The sequence below is a fragment of the Silurus aristotelis genome (assembly GCF_946808225.1).
Source record: "Silurus aristotelis genome assembly, chromosome: 17".
Classification (NCBI taxonomy): Eukaryota; Metazoa; Chordata; class Actinopteri; order Siluriformes; family Siluridae; genus Silurus; species Silurus aristotelis.
In genome coordinates, this window is record NC_139590.1 from 13140061 (window position 1) to 13162460 (window position 22400).

Genomic DNA, 22400 nt, shown 5'->3' on the forward strand with positions numbered 1-22400 from the left:
GGGCAGAGTGTTGTCCTTAATCTGGCAGAGAAAAAAAGTTATATCCCTAGCCTGACATGGGGCAGAGCGATATTTTCAGCAGGGCAGGGGGGAAGAACGACGTACTCAGCCAGGCAGGAGGGCAAAGTAACATCCATAGCAGGGCAGGGGGAAAACTGACATCCTCATTATAATAGGTCTCACATAGGTCCTCCCAAATGAAGCAGGAAGGCAGAAACGAATGCAACAAAAGGGCATAAAAACAAAACACAAACAGACTAAATACATGAACAAGACTAATCTAAACCTGGTGACAACCTCAGATTGAGTCATTTCCACACATCCACACAGACAATCCATGAGGTGCAAAGTGAGATTATACATTAGTGGCTTAATTATCAACTTAAAATAATTTTTTGTGTATATATATATATATATACAGCAGGTATTTACCGTATGTTGTACCCTTGTAACCTTTAGAATAATCAGCTGTAACTATGTGTAGTATCTCTACTACTTACTCACATGGCCATATCAAACAAGGCAGCAGGGCATTGATTTTAAGACAGGAGCTAGCATGGATGATCAAAAGAAGTCAAATGAGATCAAAGGTATAGCACAACAGTATAGCGATCTGACAAATGCTGTACGTCAAGAGAAGTATCAAATCATGAAGCACAACATCGTAATATACTTTAATGCATGGCCAATGGTATCTATTTCTCTGCATTCTCTTGAATTCTGTATTTAACAAACTGCATTTCATGAGCATTATTGCTTCTCTAGACTTTCATGGTTATACAAGTGCAGAGCTGACATTTATATAATGATAGAAGCTTCTTCTGAGTGGTCTTAGCACTTTCAAAAGGCTTGCAGGCTCTTGTTTTTTCGAGTGGAACAAAAGACATCAGTATCATTTATGTCATTTAGTACTATAGACATCCTTATTATTTAACTTCAATCACATATATGTATAGTATATTACCACACTGCCTGAGATCGTCTAGCACTGCTCGACTGGGCCCATCTTCTCTGGGGGTAAGCGGTACCGAGGGGGTGGAATGAACTTCTTCCCCTAGATGTCCAAACAGCTTAGTCCCTGGCTATTTTGAAGTGACGGGTGAAGACCTTCCTCTTCCTAAATACACTTAAATTTCTATTAAATTTCCCAGTTTGTTTTGTCTTTGTTTATATTTTATTTTTTAAAAGCGGGCTATCATTTCTCTCAACAGAGTTTCAGTCTGATGGTAGCTTAAGTCTGTAATTAGTGAACCAGTGTTGACTTATTCAATGATAGAGACTCAAATAACTTTTATAGTTTGCTCTGGATAAGGGTGTATGCCCAATGGCATCAATGAAAATGTACATGTAAAAATAGAATAGTTTATATTATGTATACTTACAAAGTTATAGATATGTGAAACTAGCATAGCACTATATTATGACTATATATTCCAAGCTGAGTTTGAAATTGGCAGTTCATTGTGCACCTGATATGGTCTGTCTAAATCACTCGCTGATGTTATGTCACCAAATATACGTTACCATGTCATTAGTTTGTAGCCAGAAAAAATATACCGAACTCATACTCATGACAATTTGACACTTGTTCTGTTTTGGCATAATAATGGTTATGTCAGTTTATATCATAAAGAGCTTAGGCAAGCTTCCTGTGTGTGTGTGTGTGTGTGTGTGTGTGTGTGTGTGTGTGTGTGTGTGTGTGTGTGTGTGTGTGTGTGCGCGTGTGCGTGTGCGTGTACGTGTTTGACCATCCCCATCCACCATATCGTGTGGTGTATTGTATACGAAAGCATATCCTTCATGTTTTAGACCAGCATTACACATACAGGCGACAGCCAGGACTACACTTGCATTTTTCTCTCTACTTTCTGCACCACTCAAATTACAAATAGTTTAGAACAGACCCAGACACACACACACAAACACAGACGTCCTTCTTTTCTGTGTTTGTACTATTCATAAGTGCTGTGCTCGAATGAAAGACAAACATTCCCAAACTCGATACATGTGGTGATGGCGAAGGGGCTTAACACTTGCTGAAAAGCATCGCCCCATAATTACAGCAGGCTCCACTGTATTTACATGCATGTCTGAACCTGTGGCACATGTTTACTAGGAAGAGACAGATACAAGGAAGAGACTGGAAGATGGAGTCGGAGAGCGTGGCGAGTGTTGTTATTTGTGACAGCTTCCACCTTCACAACTCTGGCCGTTTAAAAGCTGTTTGTGTAACATTGTTGTGTTCAGTATGCGACGCATTTGGGGTTTGGGATTGTCCTTTGGCCATTATTTTACGGACTGAGACACAGGGTAGCCCTACAGGGGGAGCCGAGGTGTTTAATTAAAGATCTGACAGTTTTGGCTCATGCTGATACTCAGCACAGAGGAGCTCTCAGGCAGCTGTGAGGGGATTTGGATTGACGCTCAGTGTTAGTTGCTGAAAGCAAGGGCGAGATGAGGAAGGTGATGTGCTGTGAGCTGATCCATTGATCCTTTCCATGTACTTTCTTTACAGCTGCAAGGTAATTAATATTATTAATCACGAGGTGCCGGGAGCACGATTGGATTGGAGGAAAGAGTGTAGCCTATCTATAATTTAGGTTGGGTTTTTTTTTCAACCACACACACTCACACACTACTCTGTGTTTTACTGCACAGCAATATCTCCTGGACTTTACTGTTTTACTACACAGTACTGTTTGTTCACCCTTAAAGACATACTGCGTCATGTTGTCATTTTTAGAGCCCCTGCTGCCTGTGATGCATAATTTAATTATTAGTGAAAACATTGAAGGTTGAAAGTTAAAGTTAATAAGGCAAAAATGCAGCTTGCCGTGTTAAACAGGACAAAAAAAAAAACATCTTGCCCTTCCCTTTCCTGTGATGCCAAAGCATTACAGCTTCACTTCTAATCTTTACGAATCAAAGATACTGAAATCTCTTCGATAAAAGGTCAAATGAAAACCCTATATGGCCCAGTGAATGTGGACACCAGATCGTCAAATCTTGTTTGTGACATATTCTTTCTTCGTCTTTCTCAAACTGCTGCCATCATGATTTCATTCTGGAGCAGACCTGTTCCTGAATGACATGGTTTGTCATGGAAGAACTCGAGCGTCCTGCACAGAGCCCTGACCTCAAACTCACAGAACAATTTGAGGGTAAAAACGGTGACTACATGCCAAGCTTCCTTATCAGACCTCAGTGCCAGGCGCAAAGTCTCTCCCCTCTTAATGCTTTTCTAAAAGAGAGCCACGTTTATCCCAGCCACGCTTTTCAGCGGTGAAACATTCAAGTGCATGTCAGAGGTCCAGTTTGGATGGTGCCAAGAAATAATGTCACCTCCACATAAGAGTTGTTACCTTTATTGGACACCTCTCCAACCTTGGCAGTGTCCTGAGACGAGACACACCCGTGACAGTGTCTGATACCCAAATGGTTTTGAATGAATGCCAAAAAATGTGGACACAACTCTCACTGTGCTCATATATAGACTGTGTTGCACAAAGGAGCCACCCAGGTACCCTGTACTACCGTAGTACCTCCTGCACTGCTCCTGTCTTGGTACATATTAATAGGCTTTCCCATAAAATTAACAGTAGTGTTGTTAATTTTTTACAATTTAATGTTTATTTTACATGTTTAATGTTGCATAGTGTCACTGAAAGCTCCATCCATATACAGTGAGGAAAATAAGTATTTGAACACCCTGCTATTTTGCAAGTTCTCCCACTTAGAAATCATGGAGGGGCCTGAAATTGTCATCGTAGGTGCATGTCCACTGTGAGAGACATAATCTAAAAAAAAATAAATCCAGAAATCACAATGTATGATTTTGTAACTATTTATTTGTACGATACAGCTGCAAATAAGTATTTGAACACCTGAGAAAGTCAATGTTAATATTTGGTACAGGAGCCTTTGTTTGCAATTACAGAGGTCAAACGTTTCCTGTAGTTTTTCACCAGGTTTGCACACACTGCAGGAGGGATTTTGGCCCACTCCTCCACACAGATCTTCTCTAGATCAGTCAGGTTTCTGGCCTGTCGCTAAGAAACACGGAGTTTGAGTTCCTCCAAAGATTCTCTATTGGGTTTAGGTCTGGAGACTGGCTAGGCCATGCCAGAACCTTGATATGCTTCTTACAGAGCCACTCCTTGGTTATCCTGGCTGTGTGCTTCGGGTCATTGTCATGTTGGAAGACCCAGCCTCGACCCATCTTCAATGCTCTAACTGAGGGAAGGAGGTTGTTCCCCAAAATCTCGCAATACATGGCCCCGGTCATCCTCTCCTTAATACAGTGCAGTCGCCCTGTCCCATGTGCAGAAAAACACCCCCAAAACATGATGCTACCACCCCCATGCTTCACAGTAGGGATGGTGTTCTTGGGATGGTACTCATCATTCTTCTTCCTCCAAACACGTTTAGTGGAATTATGACCCAAAAGTTCTATTTTGGTCTCATCTGACCACATGACTTTCTCCCATGACTCCTCTGGATCATCCAAATGGTCATTGGCAAACTTAAGATGTGCCTGGACATGTGCTGGTTTAAGCAGGGGAACCTTCTGTGCCATGCATGATTTCAAACCATGACGTCTTAGTGTATTACCCACAGTAACCTTGGAAACGGTGGTCCTAGCTCTTTTCAGGTCATTGACCAGCTTCTCCCGTGTAGTTCTGGGCTGATTTCTCACCTACCTTAGGATCATTGAGACCCCACGAGGTGAGATCTTGCATGGAGCCCCAGTCCGAGGGAGATTGACAGTCATGTTTAGCTTCTTCCATTTTCTAATGATTGCTCCAACAGTGGACCTTTTTTCACCAAGCTGTTTGGCAATTTCCCCGTAGCCCTTTCCAACCTTGTGGAGGTGTACAATTTTGTCTCTAGTGTCTTTGGACAGCTCTTTGGTCCTGGCCATGTTAGTAGTTGGATTCTTACTGATTGTATGGGGTGGACAGGTGTCTTTATGCAGCTAATGACCTCAAACAGGTGCATCTAATTTAGGATAATAAATGTAGTGGCGGTGGACATTTTAAAGGCAGACTTTTGGGGTCTTTAAGGGGCAGAATTCTAGCTGATAGACAGGTGTTCAAATACTTATTTGCAGCTGTATCATACAAATAAATAGTTTAAAAATCATATATTGTGATTTCTGGAATTTTTTTTTTAGATTATGTCTCTCACAGTGGACATGCACCTACGATGACAATTTCAGACCCCTCCATGATTTCTAAGTGGGAGAACTTGCAAAATAGCAGCGTGTTCAAATACTTATTTTCCTCACTGTATGAGCATGCATGACATGACTATAAAAATTGATATGTGTATCTAGGTATATGCATGGCCCCATAATATGAAGATGAATGAGGCTCAGCCATTTTGATTTCAGATATAACCATATAACCAAAAGAAAGTTCTGGCGGCAGTAAATCAGTATACAGAGAGAGCGTGTTCCTGAGAACGCTTCACCTCCCATTCCATAAAATCGGCCCAAAATGACATGGAAGTTAATCACGCAGAAGGTTGTGCTTGATGTACTCGAGGAAAAAGAGCAAGCCGTCGCTGGATTTTAGAGATTGTGAATAAATATAAAGTGCCACCTATTTCCCCTCAGTCCTCAATATGAGAATGATCCTGTATTCTTCAGTGTTTGGTGGTATGCTCATATTAGTAATGTGATCGACTCTGTTATTCATGCTGTGGGCTTTTAAATAGAGTTTTCCTCTGAGTAGAAATGGAAAAAGATTTTGTTATATTCTTTTGCTATGTGATATTCTAAAGAAATATTTTGAGCTCTTTTGTTGTATATATTTACTAAAACTGCCCACTGTAGCCTTAGATTCTTATTCTTGGATGACAGGAGTAGAGCATTTTCTGTCAAATGGACTCAGAGTTAAAAAATAGGCTTAATCCCTTGATGCTTGTTGTGGTTTTTTTTTTAGTTACCATCGCCTTTCTTTTAACTTCTAATCATCAACAATCCACCATTCTGGGTAAACGACATAAACTGTTCTGCATTAAAAAAGTTCTACTGGAGGAAAATATCAGTAGCAGCATCTGCTCATCCGAATGCATGGAGTTTGAAATATTATGATTCAGTGATTTTCAGGAATGTATTCTTTTATCCATTTTTAGTGCACATTGTATTTAATGCTGCTATTCTAATAAACTCTAATAAACTTGTTTCTAATACTGTCCATTCTCAAAATCAATGAAAATCTCAGCATCTTCAGCTCTACTACTACTACTACCTCTAGCTCCACCTCTTGTCTTTTACTCAATGCCACTGTCTCTAAGCCATACAACTTCGCAGGTCTCACCACAGTCCTATAAACTTTCCCTTTCACTCTTGCAGATACTCTTCTATCATAAATCACTCCTGCCACTCTTCTCCACCCACTTCACCCTCCCTGCACTTTTTTCTTCACTTCTCTAACACACTCTCCATTACTTTACACTATTGACCCCAGGTACTTAAACTTATCCATCTTTATCACTTATTTTCCCTGCAACCGCACCACTCCACTGCCCTCCCTCTCATTCCCACACATGTACTCTGTCTTATTCCTACTAACTTTCATTCCCCTTCTCTCCAGCACGTACCTCCACCTCTCCAGGCTCTTCTCAACCTGCTCCCTACTCTCACCAAAAATCACAATATCATCCGCAAACATCGTAGTCCAGGGAGACTCCTGTCTGACCTCATCCGTCAACCTGTCCATCACCACTGCAAACAGGAAAGGGCTCAGAGCCGATCCTTGATGCAGTCCAACCTCCGCCTTAAACCAGTCTGTCGTTCATACTGCACACTTCACTGCTGTCACACAGTCGACATACATGTCCTGCACCACCCTCACATACTTCTCTGCCACACCTGACTTCCTCATACAATACCACAACTCCTCTCTCTGCACCCTGTCGTACACTTTCTTCAAATCCACAAACACACAATGCAACTCCTTCTGGGCTTCTCTATACTTCTCCATCAACATTCTTAAAGCAAATACTGCGTCTGTGGTGCTCTTCCTCGGCACGAAACCATACTGTTGCTCACAGATGGTCACCTCTTCTCTCAGCCTGGCTTTCACTACTCTTTCCCATAACTTCATGGTGTGACTGATCAACTTAATTCCACTGTAGTTACTGCAAATCTCCCTTATTCTTAAAGATCAGTACCAGCACACTCCTCCTCCATTCCTCAGGCATCCTTTCACCTTAAAAAAAATCTTGTTAAACAATCTGGTTAAAAACTTCACTACCATCTCTCCTAAACATCTCCATGCTTCTAACGGCATGTCATCTGGCCAAATGACTTGCCAATCTTCATCCTCTTAATAGCTGCTTTCACATCCTCCTTACTAATCCTTTCTGCTTCACCATTTCCACACCATCCATCCTTCTCTCTCTCTCCTTTTCCTTATTCATCAGCTGCTCAAAATACTCCCTCCATCTTCTCAACACACTCTCCTCACTAGTCACCACATTTGCAGCACATGGGTAATCGGTACAAATTATTTTTTCCTTCCTTGGTGTCCAACTTCTCATACACATATGCCTTTTCCTTGGCTTTTGCCACGTCCCTCTTCACCTGCTGCTGCATCTCCTTGTACTCCTGCCTACTGTTCTCATCTCTCTGCTGCCAATCCTGTTTTGTCAACCTCTTTCTCCTTATGCTTTCCTGCACTTCCTCATTCAACCTCCACCTCCAAAACCATCCTATAGACCACCATCCGATGTTGTCTAGCTACACTGTCCCCTTACAGTCTCCAATCTCCTTCTGGTTGCATCTCCTACATAGAACATAGTTCGCCTGTCTGCACCTTCCTCCACTCTTATACGTCACCCTACGATCCTCCTTCTTCTTAAAATAAGTGTTCACCACAGCTATTTCCATCCTTTTAGCCAAATATACCACCATCTGCCCTTCCACATTCCTCTCCTCAAAATCATACCTACCCTCCACCTCCTCATTACCCATTGCCCATTAAAGTCTGCCCCAATCACCTAGGTACACCTTCTACCACTTCATCGAACTCACTCCAGAATTGTTCCTTCTACTCGATCTCACAACCCACTTGTGGAGCATAAGCACTAATGACATTTATCATCACCCCTTCAAATTCCAGCTTCACATTTATCACTCTTACTAAACTCTTCCCTCAGAATCACCCCTACACCATTTCTCTTTCTATCCACACCATGATAGAACAGTTTAACAGTTTTAAGGCCACCTCCAATGTTCCTGGCCTTATTCCTTTTCCACTTGGTCTCCTAAATACAAACATCTTGTCTACCTTTCTCCTTACCAACATATCAGCTATTTCTCTCCCTTTACTAGTCAAAAAAACGACATTTAAAGTACCAACCCTAACCTCCACTCTCCTACACTTCTCTTTTCCCTGCTCTCTCTGTAGACGTCTTCCTCCTCTCCTTTTCCTCTTTCGGCCAACCGTAGTCAAATTTCCATCGCTACCCTGATGGCTAACAATCCCTGTGGCGGTTGTTGGTAACCCGGCAAAACCCTGAACATTCTGGTCCTTAGTGTGCACTGGCTAGTGCCATGCTTACCTAGCAGACATTAATCACCCCTTTATAACCCTTTCTTTGAATAATGAGAGCAGGTGACAAGCCTCAAGTGAATCAATACAGAGAAGCAGTTTTGAGATGGCCTGTACTCATTTTTATGCTTCCCCTCTTCTCTGTCTCAGGCTACCATCACAGTCTCCCTTCTTCCCCCTATTCCTTGTCTGGGGCCGAGGCAAAGAGGCTGGCTGCATCCGGTGCACTCTCCTCCGAGTTCCTCAACCATGGGGGTGGAACAGCAAAGATTCTCCTGCTGGTGTGCAATGCCACTGGAGCAGATCAACAAGCTGTGAGGTGAGGCCTGTGAAAACACTTTATACTACATAGGTCTTTGATAACACCTTGAAAAACAAATTAATTATGAATCTTCACTTTTTCACTTCAGCAAGATACAGCCATAATGTTTTGTTTAATATTCACTTTGATGCATTTTTACCTGTATTTTTTTTTGTGATTTACCAAATCTGTCACTTCAGAAAAGAGATTCTTTTCACAAATGAATTTAGGCGAGTATTAAATCTGTATATTAAGAAACTGTAAACGTCTCTTAAAATTATGACACAACTTGACTTGTCTATCTGTATCATGTCTAGCCATTCACAACAAACAAACACACAAGCAAAGCCTTGATTTAAATATTTTTTCTTAATCATTTAGACACTTATTATGATCACAACATGACAACTAACGGCATGCACTCTCATTATCAGGAATCTTAGTAAATTAGAGCTTTTTTTTTTCCTCCAGTAGGGTGAATACAGTATTTAGATTTGATCCTGACTGAAGAAAGTCTGTAGCAATATGATTTGGCATGTTACCTGATGTAACAGCTGTGAAAACTCCTTGCTCTCAGGCAAACGAAAATAAGAAATATGGATTGACAGACTTTTATCTCAGTTTTTTTTTTTTTTGTCAGCTCTTGAAATGTTTCAGATAAGCTTGACATAGTAGTGTGATCCACCAGATAGCCTTTAGTCGGTGGCAGTCAGCTAAAGATCAAGGGTCCCCTGTCAGTTCCTTTCTACTTTTAGAAACAGTGGAATGAAAAAGACAAGGAGAAATCAAGAGTGAGATCAGGGTAAGGGAGAGTGTTCTTCATGTGTACGTTTGTGGAGAAACTGCCACTTCAATTGGTCTTTTCATGCCATTTATCTACTAACACCTTTCGGTCTTTGAGGAAAAATCACGACAAATAGATAAAAAAAAAAAAAGACAGATTTTTACCAAAATCAATTAGAATAAAAAAAGGGCAGAAGTTGGTCATTAGCCAACTAATTGTGCAAGTAATTCAAATTAAAAATATGATTTGTAATCAACAAGTGATAATTCTTTGTGAGTCTGAAGATGTTGGCACTGGCATGACTGCATTAATACTTGTTAGATTGTGCTTCAGGTGTTTTCATATATGCATATATGCTTGCTGTTAACTCTTTAAACAAAAGAGCAGAGGCTTGTTTTCTTGTTTCCAGAGAAGAAACAGTGGAGACATAAAATATTTTAAAATACAGTGCAGCAATATGACAAAAGTGCACATGTTTCAGTGGGTCAGATGTAGGTACATCGGGAGCCAGAGGACAAACTGTGGGTTGATGTAGCTGCATACATGTGGAATTAGCATTGACTTTACTAAGACTGTAGCTCATGACCTCCTACTAAATTATACAATCTGCATGAAACGCAATCTGCAGTTTAAAAAGTGGTGAAATGGTAGAAATGGTCGACCACAGAGCCATCAGAAACACACATTGATGCAGTGTGTATTGCTTTAGCAGCAGTTAGCATAAAACATAGGTGATTTGGGTAATTTCCAAATCAACCCACTTATGTGTGTGTGTGTGTGTGTGTGTGTGTGTGTGTGTGTGTGTGTGTGTGTGTGTGTGTGTGTGTGTGTGTGTGTGTGTGTGTGTGTGTGTGTGTCTGTCTGTCTGTCTGTCTGTCTGTCTGTCTGTGTATTCCAACATTTGGGCACTGCTTCAGAGATGTTCTAAATGAGCATACAGCTATTTAACACTGAAAACAGAGATACTGGCACATGTTTATTCGTAAGCTGTTTGTGTATGTCTGTGTATGTGTATCTCATGTATTTTGTTCTCTATACACTTTTTTTTTTGCTGCCTTGTGTTAATTCCTCCTGCCCCTGCAGAGAGCATAATGCCCTTACTGCCTCACATTAAGCTCTTAACACAGGAGCAGAAAAAACACCGGCGGTAACAAACGACCCGGTAACAAATTAAAACACTGTGGTTCGAAACCTCTGCTTCGGGGTACTGAACATGGCAAAGTCACTGAGGGAGGAATCCTATACAGTCGGAAAAGAGTTTTTGTTTAGATACAGCAAGAGGTGTGGTCTACCTGCTTTACTGGCTGTTGTGAAAATCAGTCAAGTCCTTCAATACACTTTCCTTCAACCGTAAATATGTCAAGGTCCAGAGTCAAATTACTTTAATAAGGAAGTCACAAGCTGATTTGATTGGATATTTTGTATACACACATAACCACACCTCTTAGTAATATATTTATTCCAATTCAAATGTATGTAAAAGTATTACAATGGCCTGTGTTTGTTTGTGCCATGATTATGAAAACACAGCCTATAATTCCTTTCCAAAAAAAAAAATTAATTAAGAATTTAACTCTCCAAAACCAAGACAAGCATTTCCATTATTTTGGGTTTAAAGGTGTAATGAGCATCACTAAACCTGTTTCATTTTTTATAGGTCAGTTTTTCTAAATGAAAACTAACTTTATTTTTCACTTTTCTGACTTATCTTAGATGTTAATATATAATTCATGTTACCTTATTGATAGACACAATGACACAACTTTATTTTCAGCACACACAATGTACACAGCAATGAAATACAGTTTAGCATCTACCATAAGTGCAAATAATATCATTGTTCAAATTAACAGAGTGCAGTTTTATATGTAAATATATATAAATGTACAACATTTTTTGGCCATGTATATGTCCAAAAGCTATTTATATATATATGTGTGTGTGTGTGTGTGTGTGTGTGTGTGTGTGTGTGTGTGTGTTAAACTAGTGATAAACTGCCACACCAAAAAAATGCTACTTTATGTAACATTTTTCTTAATTTTATAATTAATAATAATATTTTTATTAATACATTTCATTATTTCGACATAAAACTATTTTGGTTTATCATGCTATCCACGAGAGACTGAGAAAATCAGCAAAACAAATGCAATTCCACGATAAACCGGGGGCACGACATTCGAATATATATATATATATATATATTTTTTTTTTTACAAGATGTATGTAAGCACAATATTTGTAAAAAACTATACACATTATATACACAATATATAAGTGTACTATACAATATGTACATTGTATGTACAACAATACCCAAGATAATAAACAGTGTATATACAGATATATAATTAAAACATAGGATATGCTTTGATGCTCATGTCACATTTTCTTATGTAGCTACATCTATCATAACACAAGCGCTAGATTTGTTTCACATTAGTTAACTCATTCTTTCAGAAGAGCGAAAACATTCTTTGTTTACCATGACAGAGCAAGAGTGTTCGATGAATCTCGACCAGAGAATGTAAGAAGCACAGGAAGAGGGTGGAGCCTCAAGTCACTGTCAGTTCATATTGAAAGTTCAGAACAATTGTGAAAATTATTCCAGATGCACATGTCTATTGGCATGTCAGAGCAAACATCACCGAATGTTATGCAGCATAAAATCATTTTCGGGTAACTTGTAAATTGATATTGTTATCAATATTGGCAACACTGAATTAGCCACTCCTAGCTTCTCGCTAATTCAAACCTGTCAATGTAAGATGGACAAATATGGAGGAAAACGCAGATAAATGTTCACATTTGTATGTATGATGTATGAATTTGTTCATAACAGAAGATTTTACATGAGAACGGCTGTACAGTAAGTTCACACATTATAGTACATTGCGTGTAGAAATAAATACCTTCTAATAGAGAAAAATGCCACCATCATCATTTCTAAGATATCCTCAGGCTTGATGACATTTAAAAGAACTGACAGTTTTTACGTTTTGTAGAATGATCTTCTCTTCCATCTGTACTTTTCCTTTTTTTTTTTTTTCCCTGACACCTTCTCTTGCTCTCTGAAATCGCACAGCATGAGAACGTGTCAGAGAAGGCTTTCTTTCAAAATGGGTGTGGAGCATGTTGGATAGAGGGGAAAGGAGTCAAAAGAGTTTATGGTTTGTTTGAGTTCATGACAGCAGGAAGCCACTGCGACTGTTATGCCAGCTTGAAATTACCCAGCTTTTTCCCATTCCTTTGAAATCGCCTTGCTGTGCTCAGCCAAGAAGCCTTTTTCTTACATTTCCTGTTTCAGGCAAAGCGATATAGTGAGCCTGATAGAAATTCAGCAAATGCCACCTTGATTCCTTCAGAGATCCTTAACCATCACTTTGAGACTCACTAAACTTGAGGCTTTCTGGATTCTTGGCAGAATTTGTGGAGAATTTACCTGGGAACACTTACTTTTTCCCAAATTTAGAGTACTACTAAAATGAGATAAATTATGAAATGATTTGACAGGGATTTCTTAGGGAAATGTGTGTTTTACCTGGGGCAAAAAAAAAAATCTAACAAATGAAAAGAACATCAAATCTTTTAAGAGCAGAGAAAAAGATCTTGATTAGGCATTATACACTGTATGGACAAAGGTCTGACTATAAGATTTGTTTGTGCTTTTTGAAAATCCACATTCCACATTCAGTCCCCATTTGCTGTAATAATAACCACCACTCTTTTGGAAAGACCTTCCACTACATTTTGGATTGTGCTTGTGGAGATTCCTCCAACTGTGTAAACTGGGATACTGATGTAGGGTGTGGAGGCCTGGGGTGTTGCTAGTGTTCCAATTCTAGGGTGTTTAATAGGGTTGGGGGTCAGAGCTCTAGAGCAGACTACAAGATCTGCTACTCCAACCCATGTAAAGCATATCTCCATGGAACTCACTTTTTGCACAGACACAATGTCAAGCTGGAAACACATATGGCTGGAAAAGTCAGGTGTTCCACTACTTTTGTCATTAAAGTCTATGTTATACTGTATCAGCTCTGTATTTCGCCATAGAGAATCTCCGTAGTACTCATCATATGATAACTGAACGTGACATCAATTGTTTGCATTTATTTAAGCACATAGAATTGCGTTTCTCTGACCTTTAACCAGATGGGATACGTGCCATGAAGACAAACTATGCAAAGTGTTCAAAGAACATTATATTGCACAGAATTATATCATAATTATATATTTTATTTTATATATAGTGGTAGCTCAGTGGTTAAGGTGTTGGGTTACTATTCAAAAGGTCAGGGGTTCAAGCCCCCCTATCGCCAAGCTACCACTCTTGAGCCCGTTATATAATATATGTATATGCTGTATCATGGCGGACCCTGTGGTTTGACCCCAGCTTCCAAGCAAGCTGGGATATGTAAAAAAAGAATTTTGCTGTAATGTATATTTGACAAATAAAGGCTATTCTTCTATTTTATAATGTAACATATTGCTGCTAACAATACACAAGCAGCGAGTTTAGGATCATACTAAAAGAAGGTGTTTTTGACTCTGGGCGATGGTCAAGTTTTAAAATTCACGTCATGTTTATTGACGTGACTCGAGGAATTTTCGCTTGGAGTGAGAATCAAATTAAAAGGGGAGCAAGAATGCCTGTGTTTATTGAACCTCTGAGCCAGACAAAATTTAAATATTAAGGGTAGCATTAGGCAGTAATAAGCATTATTTTCAGATGCTTCAGCGTTTCTGGAAGGGCCTGTTCGGTCATTAAAGATCGTAATGATAGTCCTGGAAGATCTAGATCCATATCAGTTTATAAACACATAGGTCCACATAGGTCAAGGTTTTGTTGTTTTTCCTGTATTTTCATCTCAAGTTTTTTACTACCCACTGATTGTTTTTACCTCAATGCATCACAGATAGCAATCCTTTTACACCCCGACTTAAAGCTGTCCACGGGTGCTTTACATGCATACCAGCTGAACATGCCTGGATATCTGCATAAAAAATGTCTATATCCTCCGATTGACAGAAAAAACAGTACCGTTGTACTTAAATCCATGATTAACTATTTTCTTGTGGTCTTGGTCTATAACACTATCAGAATTATACCTATAAATCTAGATAGTGCCACGTGGCGAGTAGGTACATCATACACTAAGCTGCTACAGTACAAATGGCGTATGCCTGTGCACAGATATTAAACAGCTCCTCTGTTTTTCCATAGGTTTGGTCCTCCATTCCTGATGAGAGAGGACAAGTCAGTGTCATGGGACCAGCTGCAGCAGAGCATCCTCAGTAAGCTGTACTACCTGATGATCAGTGGAGCACAGCCACAGGTAAAGAGTTCATGTTAATTATAACCCATGAAATACACCAAAAGTTCAAAGTTTCCCATTCGGCATTTAGTCCCCATTTTCTGTGATAATAACCTCCACTCTTCAGGGAAGATGTTCCACTAGATTTTGGAGTGCTTCTGGAGATTTGTACTCATTCAGGCACAAAGGTGTTAGTCCAGTAGGGTTGAGGTCAGAGCTCTATATATCAGGCCACTCAAGATCTTCCTTTAATGCTCATGGATCTGACTTTATTCATAGGTGCATTGTCCTGCTGGAACAGGTTTGGGTCTCCTAGTTCAAGTGAAAATAAAAATTACACACGGCTGGAAAAGTCAAGTGTCTCAATGCTTTTGTCCATAAAGTGTACATGGATTATATGCAATTCATTTATATTATACATGTAGAACACTGAGTATTTTCTCTCCTTCAGGAGGAAAAATAAACACAACGATGGCTTATTTGACTTAAGACATTCTCACAATCAAATTCAGTAAAATAATTTTTAAAGTCGCTCATTGTGTCACTCCATGAAATTAATTATGTCATTGTTTTCATTTCCTTTTTCCCTTCTGCTTGTGCCTCACTGATTACCATTCGCCATGCAGCGAGTCACACACTTCTTATCACTCTGACAAGCTGCATGCCAATTAACACATGGAAAAGTCGAAAGGACTTGCAAATCACTTCAGTGTCGTACGCTGTTGCAGCCTGTGCAATTGCTTTATCTTGATCATAAGCATTATCATATATACAGAGCTGTCAGTTTGTTAGGTTCACCCCTTCACACAGGTAATGCTTTCCTACAAGTAACATTCCATGAGACTTGACTGTTAGGGGAGATCTATGTTTCTAGCATCAGCTATTGTTCAAGTGAATGTTGAAATGAATAAAACCTTGACTTTTTAACATGGTTAATGCAGTGGGACTACACTTCCCATGATGCACTGCACTTATTCCACGTGATTAGCCTACCTGTATCAAGTTCACAGTGTATTATGCACTAGCAACCCAAGATTTATTTTTGCTTGTACACGTTTCTGGTTCATTTGTGTTTTTCGATTTGCACTGGCATCCGCCCCTGCCATATTTCAACACACACTCTTAAAGTTTACCAAGAAGGATATGAAAAAAAAATTCATGAATCAATCCTTTGGGTGAAAACAGCTTGTGGCCCAGGAGTGGTCAAAGTAGAGAATCATTCCAACAACGTGCCTAAAGTAAAATTGTCATTACAGAATGGTTCTACAGAAGAGTGCACTTATAACACATTTTTGTGGACGGTCCTACAGCAAATAAAGACCATAGTGAGTGTCTATGTTCCTCAGTGAGGAACAGAAGGAGCATTTCCACTGGATACAGAGGCATCATGACTAGACTACTGAGGACATTGGGCAGGTCAGACAACTTTAGCTTTCATTCTGATTGTATGATCAGAGTTTGCCAAGGAGATCTCTGCGTGTGACGAGTATAGGCTGTTGGTGGTATTGTGATGGAACGGGGAATGTTTTCCTTGTGCACATTCTCTCATACTCATCGAATGACTTTTGAAAAGCAAAACGTATGTAAATACAGGTAGTCCCCAGTTACGATGGTTCAACTTGAGATTTTCGGATCTTACGATGATGATAGCGATACAAAAATGAGCAAAAAATATATAAAATTGTTTGCGCTGCATTATCATTTTTGTTTAATTCAATATAATTCAATTATTTTGTTTAATAAAATAGAAATCATTTCAATTATTAACAAATTACAGAAAACTACTAGCGAGGCAGTGACCATGCCACACTTTCACCTTTGGAAAAGGTCCACAGAACATACAGGCAGATCCACAGAACATACAGGCGGTATCTTTTTTTTTCTGTTCATGCTTTTTGGTTTTGCACTGAGGTGCCTGGGTTTTGGGGGAAGATATTTAGATATGTTAGATTAGATTTGTTTGGATCTTCTTCTGATCTTACATCAGCACTGTCGCATTCTCAGCAGTCGTCTCTTATGTTCGGTGTGGTGGTGGCCGAGAGGTGAAATCCTAATGAAAAGGAGGTCCACTGCACCTTAAAAAAAAAAAAAAAAAATGCCAACTGAGATGATTACTGTCCTCACACTTGAAAGCGTTTTGAGGTTTGATTTTTCAGTATTATTGGTACTTCCCAAATATTCGACAGGATTTGCGGCTCCTTTCTTGAATTCCTTTGTAAGAGCTACAAATGGGCTGTGCCTGTAGTGTATGTATATAAATAATGGATAACTTTCATTTTCATTTACAGTTGCCTCTTTTCTTATGTATTTTTAACTGGTTTATGTGCCTGGGGTCATTGACGGTTTGTCAGGGGTGTTTAAATCATATTTTATCTGCTATGTTTTCAGGCAGGAGGGATGATTTAAATTGTGAAAGAAGCCCATTTGTGTGTGTTTTCTGTTTGCACCTATGCGAGTTGCAGTTTAATATATCAACCTGTTCTAAACATGCCCAGGTAATGCACCATCACATGGCATATTCTGCTTATTTTGTTCCAGGGACAGGATGTGTTTTTATTGCTTCGCTGTTCTCCAGGTCGAGTTTGAGCTTATTTTAGAAAGTTTAAAAAGGGTTGCTTTAGCTCAGGTGTAAAAATTCAAAAAATAAAAAAATAAAAAATTTAAAAAAATTTAATTTTAAATTAAAGTTCTAATTGCAGCACCACTCATTTCTAGTCACTTTGGATTAACACATAAGCAATACAAATAAACATCGATTTTATGCCCAGGTAAAATCATTGTAATGCAATGAAAAAGAAATATTATACTAGAGAGGTATCAGTAATAATCTGGCAACTCAATGGAGATCTTTAGTTCAATTCCACTCGTGTGAGTTGTTTAGTTTTTAATCTTCTCTCAGTGTTCTGGGTAAAATCCAAGTAGAACTGAGAATATTTGTTGAAACATTTTCATGACTATAGGTTTTTTGTTTGTTTGTTTGTTTGTTTGTTTTTTGCAGAACTGTGTGTAATAATGGTTTTGTCATTAATTTAGTTGTTTTATCAGAGGGTGGCTTTGGTGTAAACATTTCCTATTGAACTACATTACTCTACACACACACACACACACACACACACACACACACACACACACACACACACACACACACACACACACACACTAAATAGCATTGAAAGTGGAGATGATAAAACACCTGCTAATTACAGTGTCTTATTTCAAACATGTGACCGTGCAGGGCTTTCTGTTTGAAAAGGTTCCTGACATGCCTTGTTGGGTGTGTGTGTGTGTGTGTGTGTGTGTGTGTGTGTGTGTGTGTGTGTGTGTGTGTGTGTGTGTGAAAGTAAAAGTTTCAAAGAACTGCTACCAAGAACTTTTTTACAAACAAGTCCAGCTTTATTTTGTACAGAAGGGCTTACTAGTAAAACTGGATCAAACGTTTGCACAAGTCCAGAATACGGGGTTAATGAATTTGGCTTGTGATTGATTTATTGTAATGGATGTTCAGTAATTTGGTGTCCCAAAAAGTCCACGTACATGGTCAATTGTGCTTTTATCAGCAGATATTCCCAGGTGATCTGGAACACTTGAAGTCATTTTGAAGTTTTTTAAAGAAGTTTGGCAACAAAGTTCTCTTTGATATTCTTGCCATGTTTTATGTTTTAAAGTTCATTGCAACCTTGCAGCACCTCCTCAACATGAGAACGATTTTAATACGCTATTCTGAGAAAAAAAAAGACTATTTGAAAAATAAAATAAAGGAAGTTTGGAAAATGTAGAAAAAGCTTCGTTTTTCCGTTTTTAAAAACCTTTATAATGAGACGTCACATTAAAGAAGTACTCCCTCTCATAACATTAGGATCCCACACATCCTCCATTCTGCTTTACCTCTTGTAATGCATTTAAACATTTTGATTTTAAGAATTAAGCTTTTCAGAATGATTGAGAATGATTCTCTATATAACATGTGCACTGTAAAGGCCAAATTTGCCTACATCTTGACTAGTTCATTAGTATGGTTTTGTACATTGTCTGCATCCACAGCAAACAGAACGCAATTTAAATTCGGTTTTATGCCGCTGGACAATCACAAAAAGCACTTCACTGCATGCTGTGTGTGTCCAATAAAATCTGATTGAAACATTCACAGAATAGAGAACTCAGCATCGGGGAGAGGTTGAATAAGGTGTGTTAAAATGGTACACACAATAGCACAGGCTTGATTTCTGAGATCAGGGTCCAAGTCTGTAGCAACATAGATTAGATTAGAGTTAGAAAGGGATCAAGCAAAATCCTGTAGGATATTTGGGCAGCTTAAGGATTAGGTTTGGTTTTGGGTATACAATATCCAGTTTCACTTCTGTTTTAAAGCCTATAGGAATGAGGTATAGGGAATTTGCAGGCCACAGAATTCCTTTTTTTATTTTTAGTCAGTCTCTGGTGTAATTCTTATTCAGTAATCTTCTATAGACTAATTACAGTGGGAAACATTAACATTATTTATAGTTACACATAAGCACTCATAATGAAAATAATTATTCAGCGTCAACACAATACCAATTTCAGTTCTGTCATATCTCGTTGGCTTCAAATCATTTCCATTCATTCCATGCATAATTCGGTTAGAGGTCATGGAGAAATTTTTTTGTAGTGATAAATGTTTTATGCTTGACAAACCATTGATGACTGATTTGGACTGTACAGGTGTCGTCCTGAAATGTGGGCGTGTCAGCGTTGCGTTTTTGCCTACACTCTTGTCGTCTATGTTTCCCCGAGACCTGACATTCAGGTTTTATGCAAAGTTATATTCATCCAGGTGTACAAATGATCGACAGCATAGAGCTATTATTGGTGGATGCCACAAATGCCACAGAAAAATTCAATTGCTTTTTCATTATCTTTACGCAGTCAATGAACTCCCTCTGCTGGACGCTCTGAAAAATATCCGCATATCACAGGTTACAATGTAAACTTTTTGGATAAAGATTTACAATGCAGTCCAAATGGTCAGGCTTTGATACATCTGTATATTTGTTTGTTTGCTTTCATTTTTCTTTTCTATCTTTGTTTCTATGCATGAAATAAGTTAAATGAGCCCTTGCCCTCGTAGCCCCTGCAGCCTTTCTGACACCATTCATAAAATAAATACATTTCCACACTGGACCTTTACAAAAACCTTTTTGGGACGAAAACTTTTTCTATTTTTACACACACACTAAGTCTCCCAGCAGTAGTCTTTTTTTTTTTTTTTTTTTTTTTTTTTTTTTTTTTTGAAGCTCTGCCCGAGCAACATGTAGAATTTCATTTAAAAAGCAGGGAAAAAATCCATTTCATTCTTGCAGATTTATCAGGAAAACCAGGACAAACAAATCAGAAGGGCGAACCAGAAATCAGAAACGTGAACCAGGCTGAGGACTGGGTGATTTAACGTGTCTGAAGACTGTGAGTTCATTTCTAGAGCCTGTCCAGTGAACACAGAATATGAGGTTGGAATACACTCTGAATGGGATCCCAATCCATCTCAGGGCAACATGCACGCACACACACACACACACACACACACACACATTCATGCATAGGGAGAAATCAGCATGAAACTGGCAAGGTTTTTTGGGAGGAAACTGGAGAACCTGGAGAAAACCACAAGGATAAAACACAGACCGTAACTATAGCTCAGGGTCAAACTGCATGGTGTATTAGCTGGGAGATATGCACACTACATCCATCACTACATGCATAATTTCATGTACCAAAACAACATTTTACACTGCATGACATTTTCTCTGAAATGATGAAAAAAACATCAATAGAAGAAACAAACATCCTCATCTGTTTGTTGGGCCGATGCCTGTCCTGTCTCTGAATGCTGCAAGGTTTTTTACTCTGCATCATGCTTGCGTTTGGGTTTGTTACCAAACACATCTGGCTGTTAGCGCATTCTTAGTTACATAAACCACCTACCAAAAAGTCAATTTTGCGACAGTATAATACAGTAGAAAATACAATCTATCAATGGATCATTTTACTACAGATCATTTTACAACTGTCCTACAATATGTATGTAACAAAGAAATATTCGGTATTCACTTGTGCCCTCTGGATGGATTCAGGGTCAAGATAAAGTGATAGCTTTTGTCTAAGGGGACAAAATAGCCCAAGCCATGGCAGTGCAATGTTTCCCACATTACCATGTTATAGAGTCCATCTATATGCAATTTGTTTTTCCTTTATATCACTGTCTTTATTTCAGGCTGTTAAACAGGACAACCCCTGTCTAACGGGACAAATGGGGACCCAAACTATGCCATGTTAAAGAGTCTGCCTGTATGTGACATTTTTGTCTTTGTTTCCTCACAGAATAACAGAGTCCTGTTTAAGATCCGTGTTGTTGGGGGATCAGTGTCCTGTAGCTACCTGAATCCGCAGGATGGACGTCCACTTTACCATCCTGCAGTTGACAGGTAAGGGGGTGTCCCCTTACGTTAATTATTTATATGATTGAATTATTAGATGATTTTGACTGGGGAGGTTTAGAGATAATAATAATGATAATTATAATGATTATTTTTGTTATTGTTCTCATTCTTCTTCTTATTATTATTATACAGATACAGTATAGACTTTAGTGAGCAGTAGATACAGCTGTCAGAGGGGCTTAATATATGAACACATCTATTAAAACGTTTTTCATCTCAGAGCAGGGTGAATGTGCATCAGAATTCACGCACGTTATTTTCCACAATTCTGTCAGCTGCATGACACACAGCGAGAAAACTTAGTTTTGCTGTGTCCCCATTAAAGGTCATTAATTTGCAGTCTCTCCACACCCTGGCTTACCAGCGAGATGTCTACAGGTTTATCGAATGGACAAGTTGCGTTTTACCCGAGATTTTACAAAATGGACTACCGCATTCTGACAGTTTGTAATGGCAAAGAATTTATTCTTTCCTCTACATTCAGATCATGAAAAGAAAAAAGCCATGCAAAAAAAAAGAACTGCATAATAAGAAGTTTAGATTGTGCTCTTTAGAAGCGTTCTACTTTTAAGCTAGAGAGCATCAAAAAGTGTCAAAGCCAGTGTCTTTGAAAAGCTGCATTCAAAGAGCTGAACTAGACTTAAGCCAGTTTTTTATTTATTTGCCACAAGGTCGAAGGAAATACTTTCCTTCCACAATAGACCTGTTTACACACTTCCTGTCGTTTCATGTCTTCACGGCGAGAGCAGGTCAACGTTTCGATTACGCTGTTAGTGAGTTACACATGCTGCCAAAGAGTCAGCATTGACCCTTTGACGAAGACCATCTCTATCTATAAAACGATGTCTGTCTCATAAATACTTACAGTATTACAAACTTAAACCTCAGTGGTTGCTCATGGTGGAAACCATGTAAGAAAACTATAAATGACATGACATGATAGGACATGCACCATCAGTCAATAAA

At 39.0% G+C, this 22400-nt stretch overlaps 1 protein-coding gene across 1 annotated transcript in view; it reads left to right on the top strand.

Moving 5' to 3' along the window:
- usp43b (ubiquitin specific peptidase 43b) overlaps nucleotides 1-22400 on the top strand; it is a 95920-nt gene that overhangs the window by 63896 nt on the left and 9624 nt on the right. The window contains exons 7-9 of the mRNA XM_083565780.1: nucleotides 8712-8880; nucleotides 14871-14982; nucleotides 21316-21419. Of these exons, the coding sequence (XP_083421906.1) occupies nucleotides 8712-8880; nucleotides 14871-14982; nucleotides 21316-21419 (385 nt within the window). The remainder of the gene's footprint in view (nucleotides 1-8711; nucleotides 8881-14870; nucleotides 14983-21315; nucleotides 21420-22400) is intronic.